Here is a 17,178-nt window from a genome sequence, read left to right on the forward strand (position 1 = left end):
TAGTGCAATTGCAGGGTCATAGGGAAGCTCTATTTTTAATTTCTTAAGGAATCTTCACACTGTTCTCCAAAGTGGCTGCACCAACTTGCATTCCCACCAACAGTGTAAGAGGGTTCCCCTTTCTCCACATCCTCTCCAACACACATTGTTTCCTGTCTTGCTAATTTTGGCCATTCTAAGTGGTGTAAGTTGGTATCTCAATGTGGTTTTAATTTGAATCTCCCTGATGGCTAGTGATGATGAACATTTTTTCATGTGTCTGATAGCCATTTGTATGTCTTCATTGGAGAAGTGTCTGTTCATATCTTCTGCCCATTTTTTTATCTGATTGTCTGTTTTGTGTGTGTTGAATTTGAGGAGTTCTTTATAGATCCTGGGTATCAACCTTTTGTCTGTACTGTCATTTGCAAATATCTTCTCCCATTCCGTGGGTTGCCTCTTTGTTTTGTTGACTGTTTCCTTTGCTGTGCCGAAGCTTTTGATCTTGATGAAGTCTGAAAAATTCATTTTCGCTTTTGTTTCCTTTGCCTTTGGAGACATATCTTGAAAGAAGTTGCTGTGGCTGATATCGAAGAGGTTATTGCCTATGTTCTCCTCTAGGATTCTGATAGATTCCTGTTTCACGTTGAGGTCTTTTATCCATTTTGAGTTTATCTTTGTGTACGGTGTAAGAGAATGGTCAAGACCATTCCATGCTCTTGGATCGGAAAAATAAACATTGTTAAAATGTCTATACTGTTAAAATGTCTATACTGTCAGAGCAATCTATACTTTTAATGCCATTCCAATCAAAATTCCACCGGTATTTTTCAAAGAGCTGGATCAAATAATCCTAAAATTTGTATGGAATCAGAAGAGACCCCGAATCGCTAAGGAAATGTTGAAAAACAAAAATAAAACTGGGGGCATCACGTTACCTGATTTCAAGCTTTACTACAAAGCTGTGATCACCAAGACAGCATGATACTGGCATAAAAACAGACACATAGACCAGTGGAGTAGAGTAGAGAGCCCAGATATGGACCCTCAACTCTATGGGCAAATAATCTTCGACAAAACAGGAAAAAATATACAGTGGAAAAAAGTATCTTCAATAAATGGTGCTGGAAAAACTGGACAGCTCTATGTAGAAGAATGAAACAAACCACTAAATTTAGATCCAGGACATTACCTCTCCAGTGACGGTGGATCTCATCCTACCTGTCTTTGTAATTGGTCCTAATAGCTTCCACCAGCTTAGTCAGAGCTTCTTTGTCTTCTGAGTTAGCCTGTGTGAAGGCGACAGTGGTGCAGGTCTTCCTGCAGACCAGACACCTCAGCCTGGCCTTCCCCTTGATAATGCAGTAGGGAACCCCCATCTTACAACACAGGGAAGGCAGGAAGACAACCAGCTTAATGGGATCCACATCATGTGCAATCACTACTAGTTGAACCTTCCTGTTTTCCACCAGGTGGTGATAGTATTAACCCCAACTAGAAGGACAGGCAGCTTCTTAGTGGGGACATCCTCTTTGCCAGTAGCTTTCTCCTCAGTCTGGGCCAATAATCCCTGCTTCTTCTCTTGCTTGGTCTCTGGTCCATATTTGTGGGCTAGCTTAAGCAGTTTAGTAGCTCTTTGGTGGTCCAAGGCCTGGGTGAACTCATTAATCACAGGAGGTGCTTTTAGACATTTATAGTGGATAGCTTTTTGCTGCTGCAGCCTGACGCAGCAGGGCCATTTGACAAAGTGGGTGAGGTCCCTTTTGGGCTGTCCTGTCCAATGCCTGAATTCTTGGACCTTTTCTAAAATTGGGGATTGACCACCTTCTTGGCCTCCTGCTTCTTCACAATAGCAGGGGCTGGGGCCACCTTCTTCCCCCCAGCCTTCTTTCCTTTTGGCATCTTGGATGGCTAGAGGAGAGACTGGCTCAGAGAAATTTTTATTATTTATTTCTCTTCGGCCTCTTATCTCATTCTGAGTGTGTGTGTATGTGCATGTGTGTGTATATATCTCCAGAATCTGTTCTTGTGTCTCAGGTTTTCATTTATTATCTTCAACTCTCTCTTACCTCTCAGTTCTGGGAGAATTTTTTAAAGCAGCCTTTGGAATTATTGATTTGACTTTTGTCATAACCGAATGTACTATTCACTTCCTCTATTACATTTTTAATTAAGTAATTGCTTTTTCATCAGAAACCAGTCTTTCTGGATCTGTTCTCTTTTCATACAGTGACCTCTCAGATCTTGTTAAGAGTATACTTTTTAAGTTTATTTCAGTTCTTTGAAGTGGAAAGGTTTCACAAGTAGACACTTGCTCTGGTTTCTCAGAACATTGCTTCTTGAAAAATTACTTGTTCTTTTTTATATAAATGGGTGATTTTCTCCATTTATTCATCTTTGCAGAAGATGGTTTTTGAGTTTTGGAATTTGAGATAAATTTTGTCAAACTTGTCTCCTCCTTTGAGACCAAGAGTACTCTTTATATTTTCTATAGTTATTTACTTATTTATTCACATTTGTTCCTTCTTACCCATCCCTAGGTAAGGAGCATAATCGTTTATGAAGAATTAGAAGGGTGTGCTAGCCAAGGGTGGTTGTGAGGGAGAAACCATTGCTACAGTGTTGAAAGGCTTCTTTGTTTGTTGTAGCTTCTTGAATTATCTAGAGCACTACCACTTTTCTCTAACTGGCACAAAATCAGTCTCCTCATTTGGAGCCTGATGCTAAGGTGACAGAAAACCATATCATGTGAAGAATAGTTACAGGAAGTCAAGTTATTTGGTCTAGAATGGAAATTTATAGGAGACATGATAACTGTCTTCAGTAGCTGAAGGGCTGTCACAAGAACAATTAGACCTGCTCTGTGTAGTCCTGAGTGGTAGAATTATGTTAGAAGAGTACTGTCTTACATTCAAAGAAGGAGGATTGCTATCACTGACCCTGCTGCTGATTCAAATATTTATTGACTTCAAATTTCAACCATTCATTCAGATATTGCCCATACTTTACATGTTAACCATTTCATAACAACATGTTACATGGGTGGCCAAGTGCCTATGAGACGTACTGGAAAGAGGCTATGTAGGCATTGGCTTTGTCATTTACTCACAGAGGTACCATCCTCAGAAAACTGCTACTTTTCATTCTTACTGTCTTTTTTTTGGTAATTACTTGACCTCAATTTCTTGATACTTAAAGTGGTAGTCATTACCCTTAATCTTCATGAACTCTCTCCATCTCTTACGACATTCCTTTGGAAAATGTGGTAGGCAGAATAAAATGTTCATATCCTAATCCCCAGAATCTATGAATATGTTACTTTATGTGGCAAAGGGAAATTAAAATAGAATATGGAATTAAGATTGTAATCAGCCAAATTTAAGATACAGTGATTATCCTGGATTATCCAAATGGACTCAGTGTAATCACAAGGGTTCTTACGTGTGGAAGAGGGAGGCAGAGAGTAATGCAGTGTGAGAAAGACTGCTGGCCTTGAGGATGGAAGAGACCACAAACCAAGGAATATGGGCAGCTCGCAGAAGTTAGAAGAAGGGTTTTTTTACTAGAACCTCTAGAAAGAAACCCAGTCCTTTTAACACCTTGGTTTTTTTTTTTTTTTTTTTTTTTTTAGCCCAGTGAGTCCCATTTTGCACTTTTGACTTCGAGATCTGTGAGATAATTGAATTTATGTTGCTTTAAGCCACTAAGTGTGTGGTAATTTTTTACATTGCAATAGGAAGCTGGTAAGGATGGATTTCTGAGAAGATCCAAGGCCATATCCCGGGAACAATAAGAACAGCTTCTTGGTATTTCTGTTACTCAGAAATGTAATGCATCTATTGCTGAACTGATGTATTCAGCCATCTTCTGATAATCATCTATTTCCCCAATGCTTCTTATTGGCCTACTTTTTGGACATCTAGACTTCAGTCAATAAGAGTAGCCTACATAAAAGGAGGCCCAATGAAGTAAGGAAATTTTACTAGGATGGTGATTTCTACTCAGTATAAGGAAGAATTTTCCATTAAAACCATTCAAAGAGAGATCAGGCTATATTTGGAGGTCCTATAGCAGAAACTGAACAATTATTTGGTGGGACATTAAAGAGAAGATTCCTGCATTGGTTGAGATGTTGGATAAGTAGATTTTATTGTTCTTGAATCTAAGAACCTAAGGGGTTGAGAGGAAGAAGCATCACTGAGGATTGGGAGGACCCCTGTGTGTAGTGCAGATTGTGCCTACACAGGGTTATGAGGGAAGACAAAAGTGGGCGATGGAGTCCAGCTCATACCATTTGTCAAGCTGTATGTTTTGGCTGTGGAGCTGCTCTGCCTTGAGGCAGAGGGACCGTTTGCTAATTCATATAAAGGTATCATTTACTTGATATGCCTGCAGGGCTGCATTCTCCCAAAGATGTCACTTTTTTTCTCTAATTTGCTCAAAGATGCTGTGTGGGCTGGAACTAACACTGGGTCTAGAGTTCTAGGAGGTAATTTCTTGGGGTTGGTGAAGGCAAGGCAAGGACAGACAAGAGAAAAAAAGGAAGGAGGATTATACTACTAATGCTTTAATCTCTTTCTGCCTTCTCCAGTCCCTCAGCTCACTTCCAAATGGTGCTATTGGTACTTTCTTCCAATCCATATATTCTAATAACGTATCTAATTGGGAAGAGACACTACTGAATGAATAAACTAATAAATGAGTCTCTGTATTTTAGAGGTAAAAGAACATGATCTCTTTGGGGGAGTTCACTGTATAATGTAGTAGCAGATGGGGAAAGCAAGAATCTAAGTATTGGAGATCAAGGAGAGAGGGTGTGTTCATTCAAGGTGCTCCTAGAGAAGGCAGAGCATCTCTCTCTAATTTATAGGACTGGTCATCTACCTAAATGTGTAGGGATGGATAATGCTGGGGTCCTTAGAGGCACAGGAGGTCTAGCTAGGCACCTAGCTGAAGCACTTCCCACATTTGTAGCTGAGTCTCAGCTGGCCAGTTCTGGTAGTTCCACTGTCCTCAATGCCACAGACCAGATAGTTTAGATCTACTGGTTGTGACCTTGGGGTGGGACCATATGGCAGATTCCTGTTTGTGTCTTCCTCCAGATGACCTTTGAGATGAGTCATGAGACCCTGTACTTGGCAGTGAAACTGGTGGATCACTACCTTATGGAGGTAGTATGCAAGAGGGACAAGCTACAACTCCTTGGTTCCACGGCGTTTCTGATTGCAGCAAAATTTGAGGTGAGCCTGAGTTCATAGACCCTGGAGAAAAATGATCAAGTTTCTAGCCATGTCTGATATATATGTATGTATTTGTATACATAAATGGGAATATAGTAGGTATATGCATATGTATCATCTACATGTAGATACACCCACGCACACATACATGCATTTACATTTGCATATATGTGCACCTGTGTGTGTGTGTGTGTGTGTGTGTGTGTGTGTATAATTATATACATACACACACAAATAATATCTCCTACCTTTTTTTGGTTGGTCTTCCCCAGAGGGATGCTGGTGTTGGGTGGCAAGGGTGGTATGTTTGTTTCCTGGCGTCCACAGGGTTCTTTCACTTCTTCTTTGAAGATGTGTGTATTTGGGCATGTGCTTAGTTAAGTACTTCTTTCTGATCCATAATTCTCTGCCTACCCTGCACTCTTTTCTTCTTCTACCAACTTCATCTCCACCTAGTCTCCACTGCATAGTCTTGAACTGCATAGATAAGAAAGCAGTTCCAAACCTCAGTGCCGGAGACATTTAAGGGAACATGGCCTGCTACAGATGGTAGTGAGTCTGGGTGAAATGGTTATTTTTGAAGTAGCATTATAAAAGCAAGTAGCTTTTCTTTTCTTTTCTTTCTTTGAAGATTTATCCATTCACTTTAGGGGGAGAGAGTATAGAGGGAGGGGCAGAGAAAGAGGGTGACTCTAGAAGCAGACTCCCTCGCATGTGGGGCTTGATTCCAGGACCCTAAGATCATGACCTGAGCCGAAATCAAGAGTCGGCCATGTAACTGACTGAGCCACCCAGGTGCCCTGCTGGCCTTTCTTTCATAAATGTAAACCATCTAATTTCTCTGAGTCTTTCCTCTTCCTCAGATGCTAAATGATCCTGTTCAACTGTGATACTTCCATGGATAGGCTACTTGTGTGAAATCTTGGGGTGTAGAAGCAGAGGGGTAGCAACTTTTACTGAATTTAAAGAGCTTCAGAACTGTGGGTTTGTTTTCGTGCTCCCTGACTTGCTCCCTCCCCAGCTTTACCCTTAACTTGCTTCTTGCCTCCCTTACTCCTGTACTCCCTCCCTCCCTCATTCCAGTCCTCCCTCTTTTGCTTCTTACTTGCCTCCCTTTCTTGCAGCTCTTGCTTCTCTTCCCTCCTTGCTTCACTTCTACCCTTGCTCCTTAACTCTCTTCCCTTTTCCAGCCTTCTCTCAATCCCTCCCTCATCCCTCCCTTGATTCTTCCATCCCTGCCTTGTGCACTCATTCACTACAAACTGGGTTTCCTTCCTGTATCACTCCTTCCTTCCCTCCCTATTTCCCTCTCTCCCCTTCTCCTACCCTTCTTCCAGCCATCCCTCCTTCTGTGTCTCTTTTCCTGCCACCTTACCCCTTCCACCTCCCTCCCTCACTCTGGACCATTCCATCCTCTTTCCTCCCTCCCTTACTCCTTTCCCCCCTTTATTTTCCCTTCCTTTGCTCTCTTCTCTCTGTCCCATCTCTCCTCACTCCCCACCTCATTCTTTTCATGCTGCTCTCCCTTCCTGTCTTTTGCTTCCCTCTTCCATCCCTTCCCTCCTCCCTTTTCTGTTTATTCCTTCTCTCCCTTCTTCACCTGCTCCTTCCCTCTCTACCTCCCACCCTTGCTTCCTGGTACCCTGGCACCATGACTCCCTCTAATTCTAGCTGCCTCCCACCTTCTTTCTCTCATCTCCTTCTTCCCTTGCTTCTTCTCCCTCTTCCCCCTTCTGCCTTTCCTCCTTTCCTTACTATTTACCTCTTGGGTTCACTTCCTTCCCTACTCATTTGCTCCCTGGTTTGCTTGCTCCCCCTCACTCTCTGCTCCCTCCAAGCTCCCCCTCTTGATTGCTGCCTCTCCCTCTCCAGTGTTCATTTCCTCCCACCCACTATCACTGGCTCTAGTCTATCCTCTTTCTCTCTCTGTCCCTCGCTATTTTCCCTCTTACCCACCTTCCCTGACTCACTTCTTCCCTCTGTCCCTTCCTTCCTCTCTTTCCTCCTCCTTCCCCTTTTCCCTTCCTCTTCTCTCACTCTCTCCCTTGCTCCCTCCTTTGCTGCTTCCCTCTCTGGCTCATTTCCCTCCCTGATTACACACTACCTGGCTCATTCCTTGTTCTCCTTCTCTCTCCTCCCTCCTCTTTCCTTCTCCTCCCTAGGGCCATCCTTGTGGCTTAGCACAGGGTATTAAGTACTAAGGTATTAAGTTCTCCATGCCTTAGCCTCAAGAGAATTAAAAAGAAGTTGGGGGTCCCTGGCTGACAGCCTAAGGAGGAACAAAGTGCAAAGAGGCACTTCCTAGCAAATCTGGGAACCAAGAGTACCCCTGTTGTGGTTATCAGGATGAAGGGTCCCCACTATGTTTTTTGGAGAAGGGATGTCTTCCTCTCACAGGATTGAGAAGTACAGAAAGACTTTTGCAAGGGGAAGTGTGGAGATGGTATGAGAAGAGAAGAAAGAAAGGAACCACTATTGAGTAGGGCAAAGGAAGGGAGAGTTTCTTGTCCTGGTGCTGCTCCTAGGTTGCTGTATGAACTTGAGCAATTTGCCTTCTTTTTCTGTGCCTAATTTCCTTGTCTGTAAAACTAAGGGTTAATCTAGTCTGAGGTATCAAAATAGAAAGACAGAGAAAGGTGTGGAAAGAATGCTGGGGTGGGCAGTTAGATACAGCTGGATAAAAGATTCGGGAGTCTTCCAGCTTCCTGTTCCTCTCCCCCAAACCACGGTTCACCCCCGCAGAGGGCAGGACATAATAAGGTGCTTCCCAGTTAAGGGTTCTTCTCACCCTTGGCCTGGTCTGGATCTTCCTAGTCTGGCCCCCATGAGCATTTCCTCCCCCAAACCCCCTGCAGTCCTCAGTCTCTGCTTGGGCTCTCTCCGCGCTTGTCTGCCTGTCTCTCACTGCCTGCTACCTGAGGGCCCCCCCCTTCCCAAACGTCCTTGTTCATTTCTTAGACTGCGAAACAAAGTGCCATCTTATTTTCCATCACTAGCTCCACTTTCTGTCGTCTTCTTTCCTCCCTTTCCCCAGAGCAGGTCTTAGATTTCCCATTCCCAGCTTTCACTCATTAGAAAAGAGATCATTGCTCTGGGTTCCTGTGCCATATTATGCCACTCCGGACAGTGTAAGAATCTACGCCCCCCCCCCCCCCCCCAGGCCTGATTCTCTCTCCTGTGGTGCAGTTTTGGGGGCAGATCTCTCCTCTGTCTCTGATTTTGTTTTTCAGAAGGGCTACTCAAATCAACCAGAAGTTTGCTCTCAGAGCGAGCCTGAAGTTTTATGCTGGGAAATGTTATTGCCTCCTATCTTTCACTTCTCTCCCCCACTGCCTTTTATCTCAAAGCACAGAGCAGTAGGCTTCCTTGGCCTGGTTCTGACTATCTCTCCTCCCCACCCGTAGGAGTCCTGCCCACCTTGTGTGGATGACTTCCTATATATCTGTGATGATATTTATCAGCGAGATGAGATGCTCACCATGGAAATCAGCATCCTGCAAACTCTCAAATTTGATATCAACATTCCCATCGCCTATCATTTCCTGCGCAGATATGCTAGGGTAAGAGGGAAGAGGCATATCCTCATTCTCCCACTATTGGGTTGGTCCCCTCCATACCCAGAATGGCTGCTTGAATGGTAGGGAAAGGGAAAGGGGCAACAGGGGCGAAGCGAATTTCTTCTTCAATCCACCCTCTTAGATTGAACATCTTTATGACGTGTGGGAGAAACAAAATTAAAGATTTTCTTTGTGTGCCTTTATATTTTGAGGTGAAGGCAGTGTAGAGGAGGGGAAGAAGAGTCTTTGATCAGAAAGGGACACGTGGGAAGTTGGGAGGAGATGCTGGTAAAGTTCTCTTCCTTCATCTTAGTATTGGTTACAGGTGAGGTCACTTTATAATTACTTATTGTATTCTGCAAGTACATGTGTGTACTTTCTTCTATGTGTGTGTTTATAAGTTATAATTTCTAAAAAAGATTCAGTCAAGAAAATGGAAATTCTTTTGGAGCATGGAATATTTCTGGGGTGGAGCCAGGTGCAAAGTTATAATTGGAAGGCTTTGGCTCTTAAAAGGATAACTTACAAAGAAAAGGGAGGTTGGGGGGAAGGTACCACAAGGACACTTGATAATTTGGTTAAAAATTCTAAAGGTAGCAAAGCCCATTGGCTGACTTCAGAATCCCTGCCTGAAAGATTCTGTGCTTTTGGGGGTAGGGTCCTTAGTGTGAGTCATGGTGGCAAGAGAAGTGAATTGTTTAGGCAGAGAGCCATTTAGGCCTGAGGTGGGATAACTGGAGAGAGTGGATACAGAGGGTCTTCTGCTAGGTGCTACTTTTCTGAATTGATTGCTGAGCAAGTCTTGTTGCTACCTTTAGTGTCTCCGTGCCAGCATGAAGACGCTGACTTTGTCCCGCTTCATCTGTGAGATGACTCTGCAGGAATACGACTATGTCCAGGAGAGGGCTTCCAAGCTAGCTGCTGGCTCCTTCCTCCTGGCCCTCTACATGAAGAAGCTCGGACACCGGGTAAGCACTTGCTGGGGACATGGAGTAGAGCTTTAAAAGCACAGAGTCAGCAACCTAAGTGTCCATTGATGGATGAATGAATAAAGAAGATGTGGTGTGTACACACACACATACACACAGAGGGATATTGCTTAGCCATAAAGAATAAAATCTTACAATTTGTGACAACATGAATAGACCTAGAGGATATTATACTAAGTGAAATAAGTCAGAGAAAGACAAATGTTGTATTATTTCACTTATATGTGGGGTCTAAAAAAACAAAACAGGGGGCACCTGGTGGCTCAGTTGGTTAAACGTCTGCCTTTGGCTCAGGTCATGATCCCAGGGTCCTGGGATCGAGCCACATATCAGGCTCCCTGCTCAGTGGGGAGCCTGCTTCTCCATCTGCTGCTTCCCCAGCTTGTGCTCTCGCTCTCTCTCTCTCTCTCTCACTCTCTGTCTCAGATAAATAATTAAAATCTTTTAAAAAATTAAAAAAAAAACAGGAACAGATTTATAAATATAGAGAACAAACTAGTGAGGGGAGAAGGGCGGGGAGGGAAGGGCAAAATAAGTGTAGGGGATTAAAAGGTACAGTTTTGCAGTTACAAAATAAATAAGTCTTGGGGATGTAAAGTACAGCATAGGAGGTATAGTCAGTAACATTGTAATGACACTGTATGGTGACAGATGGTGACTACACTTATATGGTGAGTGTTTCGTAATATATGAACACTGAATCACTGTGTTATACACCTGAAGCTAATATAGTATTGTATGTCATCTATACATCAGTTAAAAGCAAGAAAACACGGGGTCAGTTCAGGTGGAAGGTGTAAAGTGGGGTCATGGGAAACTCAGTGATAAAACTGCCATGCACCCATAGTTATAAATTCTTTGAATGTTAGGAGTTAGGACATGTTAGGAGCCTGGCTGCTTAAGGGTTTTATTTTATTTTCCTTAGTCACAGTACTCTTTATTCCAAAGAAAGCTTACTTGAAAACATGATATTGTAAAACAGATTAATATGAAATAATTCTGGTTGCAACAGGTGGTAGGATGGGCCCCCTTCTTACCTGACCTCAGTCCACCCATGCCCCTTGCAGTCCCCCCAACAAGGTTGCCCCCCACTTCCCCAAGAGAGCTCATTGGAACAGAATTTGAGAAGCACAGACCCAGAGTCATGAAAGCAACTGTCCTTGTGTATAATGGAGGACTCCGAGGTATAGTATAGTGGTCTTCTCTGAAGAGGAAGGTCCCTAAAGCCTCCTTCTCCTGTACAAATAAAACTCACTTGTAAGCCCCTCCAACTTGGAAGTCCTGCAGCCACTACTCTTGGGAAAACCTCTCTGTACTGAGATTGCTATAAACAGTTGTGTGAACTTGGACAAGTCATACTGAAATTTCTTGGGACAGAAAAAGCGTTCAGTAAATGGCAGTGATGATGACGAAAAGGAAAAAAAATGGCTAAAACTTAGTGATTAGACAGTGATCTGAGCACTTTGTATATTAACTCATTTAATCTTCACAAGATCAGTACTGTTATCCCTACTTTACAGATAAGAAATAACTTCCTATGTTTTGCTAATGAGAGGCAGAGCTAGTCTTTGGGGATTAAGAGTAGCGTTCAAATTGGATATCTACTATATCATCAGAATTGATGTGGCCATTGCTTTGGTAATGTGGCCCTGGAGAGGCCCCATGCTGTGACAGGCTTTGATCTTTAGATCCTGGGGAAATGTGGTAGGTGCTGAGGGGGACAACTGAGGGACTCAGGGCAGCAAACTGCCTGCCAGCCAGTATAGAAATAGTTCTGTGTTTTCACCCTTGGCATGGTTGCACCAGTGAGTATCAGCTGAGTGTCAGCCCTGATCTGAACTCGGGTAGGATGGCCCCACTGTCCTCTATGCTATGTATATTCCTTCTATAGAGAAGAAAGGCTTCACAGCGGAGGTGACTTTTGAGTTGGGTCTTGAAAGATGAGTAGGTACCTGTGAGAGAAGACATTCTAGGTAAAGAGAATGATAATTGACCTATGTGAAGGCAATGAGAAGAGTGTGATGTATTTAGGGCAGAATAAAGCACTTCCTATAAAGCGAGCAGAGGATATATTAATAGGGAGTGGTGAGAGATGAGACTGGAATGGTAGGGTGTAGTCAGATTGTGAGAGACCTAGGATACCAAGTGGAGAGACCTCCTTTATATGAAGGCATTGGAAGGTTTTGAGGCAGGGGAGTGACCTACTCCTCTTTGTGTGTTGTGGAAACAGCACTGGTTTGCAGTACAGAAGGTGAATTAAATGAGAGGTAGTATAAAAGTGGGAACACCATTGAGTATAAAAGTGGGAACAATAGCTAGTAAGCTTTCATAATAGTTAAGATGAAGCACTGGGGCCTGAACCTGTGCAATGACAATGGTTCCATTAATTTTATTTGACACAGTGAATATAATGTGTTACTTCCCTGCTCAGCATGCCAATGATTGCCCTTTACTGGTGGCAGTGGTTTCTAAACAATATTCAGTAGAGCCCTGGGATTCCTGTAAAAGTGTCTCCCGGGCCGTGTAAAAAGTGAAGGGATCCAAATTGGTGGGCTTGTTAGCTCTCATTCCCAATTCCAGGTAGATATTTGGGCCACCATGTAAGATATCTGGGGGGGGAGAGGGAGTTTGGGGAAAGTAATTTAAGACACTTTTAGAAAACCATTGCCTTATAGAATAAACCTTCTCTTCTTTACCTACGGAGCTCCCACTTGTCTTTCCACCCACTGTAGATGGGCTGTCCTCTACAAAGCTTTCTGTGATTCTCCTGGCCAAAGTTCATGGGTCCTGCTGCTCTGTTTCTCCAGTGTCCCTTTCTCACTTCCATCGTAGACCTTCCCACACATTCTGTAATTCTCTGTGTGCATGGCAGTCTCCCCCACTACACATTCCTTAGGGGCAGGAGACTTGGTGATCTTTGTATTTGCAGCAGCCTACACAGAGCTTGGCACTAGTAATCCTAGCTAGCCTCGTTTGGGCACTCACTTTGTGCTAGGCTCTGTTCCATTGTGCCTTGTGTGCACACCTTAACTCATCCGCTTCTATGATGCAATTACTGTAATGATCCCCATTTGGCATAGTGGGAAACTGGGGCACAAAGAAATTAATAACTGGCTCAAGTCCATGCTGTTGGTGGAGCTTGAATTTGAACGCAAGCCATTTGCCTCGGGAACCTTTGCTCTTAAACGCCCTGCTGTATCACTTCTGCCACATAAGAAGCATCCATAAAATTGAATGAGAAAATAAATGCATAGAGCGATAGCTCTTAGAGCCAGAGAAGAGAAACTACCTTAAATTCCCATTGTCTGTTGACTTGGGATCTTAAGTTTGTTTTGAGGTTTGCCTGACCGTTGGCTCTTGACCTGAGAGTGAGTAAATTACAAAGTCAGTTACGTTCCTTAGATTCTTCACTGGATTTCAGCTTACACGAATACCTACAACCAGGGCTAATATCCAGCTGGTACCTGTGGATATATGGTACTTACATACATCTGGATAGCCATACCATTAGTTTGCAGCTGGAGCCTAGTGTCTTCTAGGAAGTTCTCTATACTTACTGGTCAGTGTCTGTGCTGTATGAGTTTTTGAAATGTTTAACCATCTTCTCTGCCTATGCCATGTATACAAAGTCTGGACTTGGGATAGTAGAGATAGAGGAAGGGTCTGCTTTCTGTGGTAAAAGTCACTGTTCATTTTGCTTCTTCCAGGCTCCTGCCCTGGAGTATTACAGTGGCTACAAAACCTCTGATCTTCACCCCTTGGTCAAGCAGCTAAACACCCTGCTGACATTGCGTCCTTGCAACAAGCTCAAGACTGTGCATTCCAAATATTCTCACCAGTAAGTACCAAGCTCCAGTTGAGGAGGGGTTTGTGCTCAGCCATGAGGAGGCACAGACTAGCCTCACTCAAGGAAAAAGAAAGATTCAGTACTGTTCGCCTCACTTTCTGATCTAAGGTTAAACCAACATAGGGAACCAAGGGTCCTATGTTGTACTTATTTCAGAGATTCTGTTTTCTTTGGCTTATTTTATGCTAAGCTGACCCCTCTTCCTTTGCAGGGTCTTCTTCGAGGTCACCAAAATCCCCCCCTTGGACATGTCGAAGCTAGAGGAGATGCTGAACTCCTGCTAAGTCTGAGCCTGAGGAGCTGGCGTGCGGGCAGCGGCCCCCAGGGCCAGGCAGGCATTGAAATAGGCTGTTATTTATTCTGTCTTTGAATTTGTCTTTTGATCACTTTTCTTTTTTACTCTTTTGTTTGTCTTTTCCCAAATTGATAGTCTTGTAAATATTTAGCTTTTTATGAAAGAAAAGAAATTATTATAGTATTTGGTTAGAAATTTAATAAAAAATGAATGTTTGTTGTAAAAAGGGCTCACGTCCTCTCTTCTTGCTCAGGAGCCCCATGTGTAGCCCAGGGTTGTTTTTCCCTGTGCCTCAAGGATCTAAGTTATCCAATTTCCTTCTCTAGTTGGAAACTTTCTCTTCATGGGAAGAAGAATTGAATTAGGGTATAATTGAAGCCTGAGTCTATACAAGGAGGATCCTTGGGGGTGGGTGTCCCATTCAGAGAGTGAGAGAGAGCTCTACCAGACAGACAGGCCTCAGTGTTCAGATCTGGGGCAGCTGGGAGTGTGGGTGTAATACCATTTGGTCCCCATCTCAGGTTGCTTGCTTTCTTTGTTTCTTCCTGGATGTCAAAGAGATGGGGAATTTGGATTTTAACCCCAGTATAGCCCTACTTTCATAGTTAAGCAGCTTTCTAGAGTCTAAATTTGAAAAGCTGCTTCTACTGGCATGCCAGAATCTCTTTTGGACCTTATCTTGTGTCAAGAGGAGAAATTTCCATCTGTGAAATTGGTGAGATGTCCCATGAATGCAGGCATCAACCATTTGCCCAATGTTCATTCATAAAGCCTTCAGGAGGTTCTACTATCTCTCCCTATTCTACCTTTGGGGAGATGTGTACTGGTACAGCTATCCTGGTTGTTAACAGAGGAGTTGAATCTACTCTGTGACAGTTGATGAAGAGCCACTGCCTTAAATCTTTTTTTTTGAAGATTGTATTTATTTATTTGACAGAGACAGTGAGAGAGGGAACACAAGCAGGGGGAGTGGGTGAGGGAGAAGCAGGCTTCCCGCAGAGCAGGGAGCCCAATGCAGGGCTCGATCCCAGGACCCTGGGATCATGACCTGAGTCGAAGGCAGATGCTTAACGATGGAGTCACCCTGGCGCCTTGAAGAGCCCCTGCCTTAATCCTGCCTCTAAAACCTCTGTGACCTCCACACAATCTAGCAACTGAATTAAGTAATGTCTGTCACAACAGCAGATCTCTAGGACTCTGTTTTGAATATCAGTCCTGAGGGTGGGAATCTGGTGGAGGGGACAATTGATGGAGAACTCATAGGGAAAATACCTCCACAGTTCTGGCCCCAGACTCCCCATGCTAGTCTGGTCACATCCTGTGTTGTGGATGGGAATAGGATGGAGAGCACTCTGAGCCCTTAAATGTCTTAGTGCTTGCTTTATCTCTGTGTCAGTTTCCCACTTCCCCTCCAAAGTTGCTTTGCCTTGGTGACCAGACATCACTGGGTTCCCTCCTGCCCCGCTCCATTACTTTGCAGAGTGACTGAGGGTATAACCCGAGGTCTAAGTTGTTAGGCAGTGATTCACCTTGTATAGCCAACTTTACATAAACATGCTGAAAGCCCTAGGCTGGAATCCCTCTTGCAAATTCCAGCCTCACTGAAAGGAAGTATCTTATATTTGCTTTTTAATTCGGGAGCTTCATCAGAGGAAAAAAATGAACTGATTTGATTATTCTGCCCCCTCCCCACTTTTTTTTCAAATCTGTCCTTTAGACGTGATCATGGAACCATCAATCACTCTTGTTGTCATTGTGCATGTCTGAAAATTTATATTACATTTATCATTACTTCAAAATTAAGACAACTATTAGACCTGGATCTTGTTATTTAGTTCTTATTAAAGAAACACATCTAATTTTTTTTAATCCTTAAATTATTTATTTATTTATTTATCTCTATTATGTTAGTCACCATATTTAGTATATCATTAGTTTTTGATGTAGTGTTCCATGATTCACTGTTTGTGTATAACACCCAGTGCTCCATGCATTTGTTTCCCCCGCCTTTGGAGATGTGTCTTGAAAGAAGTTACTATGGCCGATGTTGAAAAGGTTACTGTCTATGTTCTCCTCTAGGATTTTGATGAAGTCCTGTCTCACGTTGAGGTCTTTCATCCATTTTGAGTTTATCTTTGTGTACGGTGTAAGAGAATGGTTGAGTTTCAGTTTTCTCTACATAGCTGTCCAATTTTCCCAGCACCATTTATTGAAGTGACTGTCTTTTTTCCAGTGGATATTATTTCCTGCTTTGTCAAAGATTATTTGACCATAGAGTTGAGGGTCCATATCTGGATGCCCTACTCTGTTTCATTGGTCTCTGTGTCTGTTTTTGTGCCAGTACCATGCTGTCTTGGTGATCACAGCTTTGTAGTAAAGCTTGAAATCAGGCAATCAGGCCGCCAGCTTTGTTTTTCTTTTTCAACGTATCCTTAGCAATTCGGGGTCTCTTCTGATTCCATACAAATTTTAGGATTGTTTGCTCCAGCTCTTTGAGAAATGCTGGTGGAATTTTGATCGGAATGGCATCCAAAGTATAGATTGCTCTGGGCAGCATAGACATTTTAACAATGTTTATTCTTCCAATCCATGAGCATGGAATGCTTTTCCATCTTTTTGTGTCTTCTTAAATTTCTTTCATAAGTGTTCTGTAGCTCCTTGAGTACAGATCCTTTACCTTTCTGGTTAGGTTTATTCCCAGGTATGTTATGGTTCTTGGTGCTATAGTAAATGGAATCAGTTCTCTAATTTCCCTTTCTATAGTTTCATCATTAGTGCTTAGGAAAGCAACTGATTTCTGTGCATTGATTTTGTATCCTGCCACATTACTGAATTGCTGTATGAGTTCTAGTAATTTGGGGGTGGTGTCTTTTGGGTTTTCCATATAAAGTATAATGTCATCTTCAAAGAGAGTTTGACTTCTTCTTTACCAGTTTGAATACATTTTATTTCATTTTTTGTCTGATTGCTGTTGGTAGGACTTCTAGTACTATGTTGAACAATAGTGGTGAGAGTGGTCACCCTTGTCATGTTCATGATCTTAAGGGAAAGGCTCTCAGCTTTTCCCCATTGAGAATGGTATTTGCTGTGGGCTTTTCATAGGTGGTTTTTAAGAAATTGAGGAATGTTGGGGCACCTGGGTGGCTCAGTGGGTTAAAGCCTCTGCCTTCGGCTCAGGTCATGGTCCCAGGGTCCTGGGATCGAGCCCCATGTCCGGCTCTCTGCTCGGCGGGGAGCCTGCTTCCTCCTCTCTCTGTCTCTGCCTGCCTCT

General features: G+C 43.2%; 1 protein-coding gene and 1 pseudogene across 3 annotated transcripts in view; one reads left to right on the forward strand and one right to left on the reverse strand.

The window, feature by feature from the left end:
- The window catches only part of LOC111150432, a 2,629-nt pseudogene extending 748 nt beyond the window's left edge, over positions 1–1,881 (reverse strand).
- LOC111150430 (cyclin B3) overlaps positions 1–13,987 on the forward strand; it is a 45,718-nt gene extending 31,731 nt beyond the window's left edge. For all 3 annotated transcript variants that reach the window (XM_022507889.1, XM_022507890.1, XM_022507891.1), the window contains 5 exons: positions 5,082–5,219; positions 8,624–8,779; positions 9,595–9,744; positions 13,473–13,603; positions 13,824–13,987. In XM_022507889.1, the coding sequence (XP_022363597.1) occupies positions 5,082–5,219; positions 8,624–8,779; positions 9,595–9,744; positions 13,473–13,603; positions 13,824–13,896 (648 nt within the window). In that variant the 3' untranslated portion in view covers positions 13,897–13,987. The remainder of the gene's footprint in view (positions 1–5,081; positions 5,220–8,623; positions 8,780–9,594; positions 9,745–13,472; positions 13,604–13,823) is intronic.
- The last annotated feature ends 3,191 nt before the right edge of the window (positions 13,988–17,178 follow it).

This window comes from Enhydra lutris, unplaced genomic scaffold (genome assembly GCF_002288905.1).
Source record: "Enhydra lutris kenyoni isolate GAN:26980312 unplaced genomic scaffold, ASM228890v2 scaffoldscaffold23, whole genome shotgun sequence".
NCBI classification, from domain to species: Eukaryota; Metazoa; Chordata; class Mammalia; order Carnivora; family Mustelidae; genus Enhydra; species Enhydra lutris.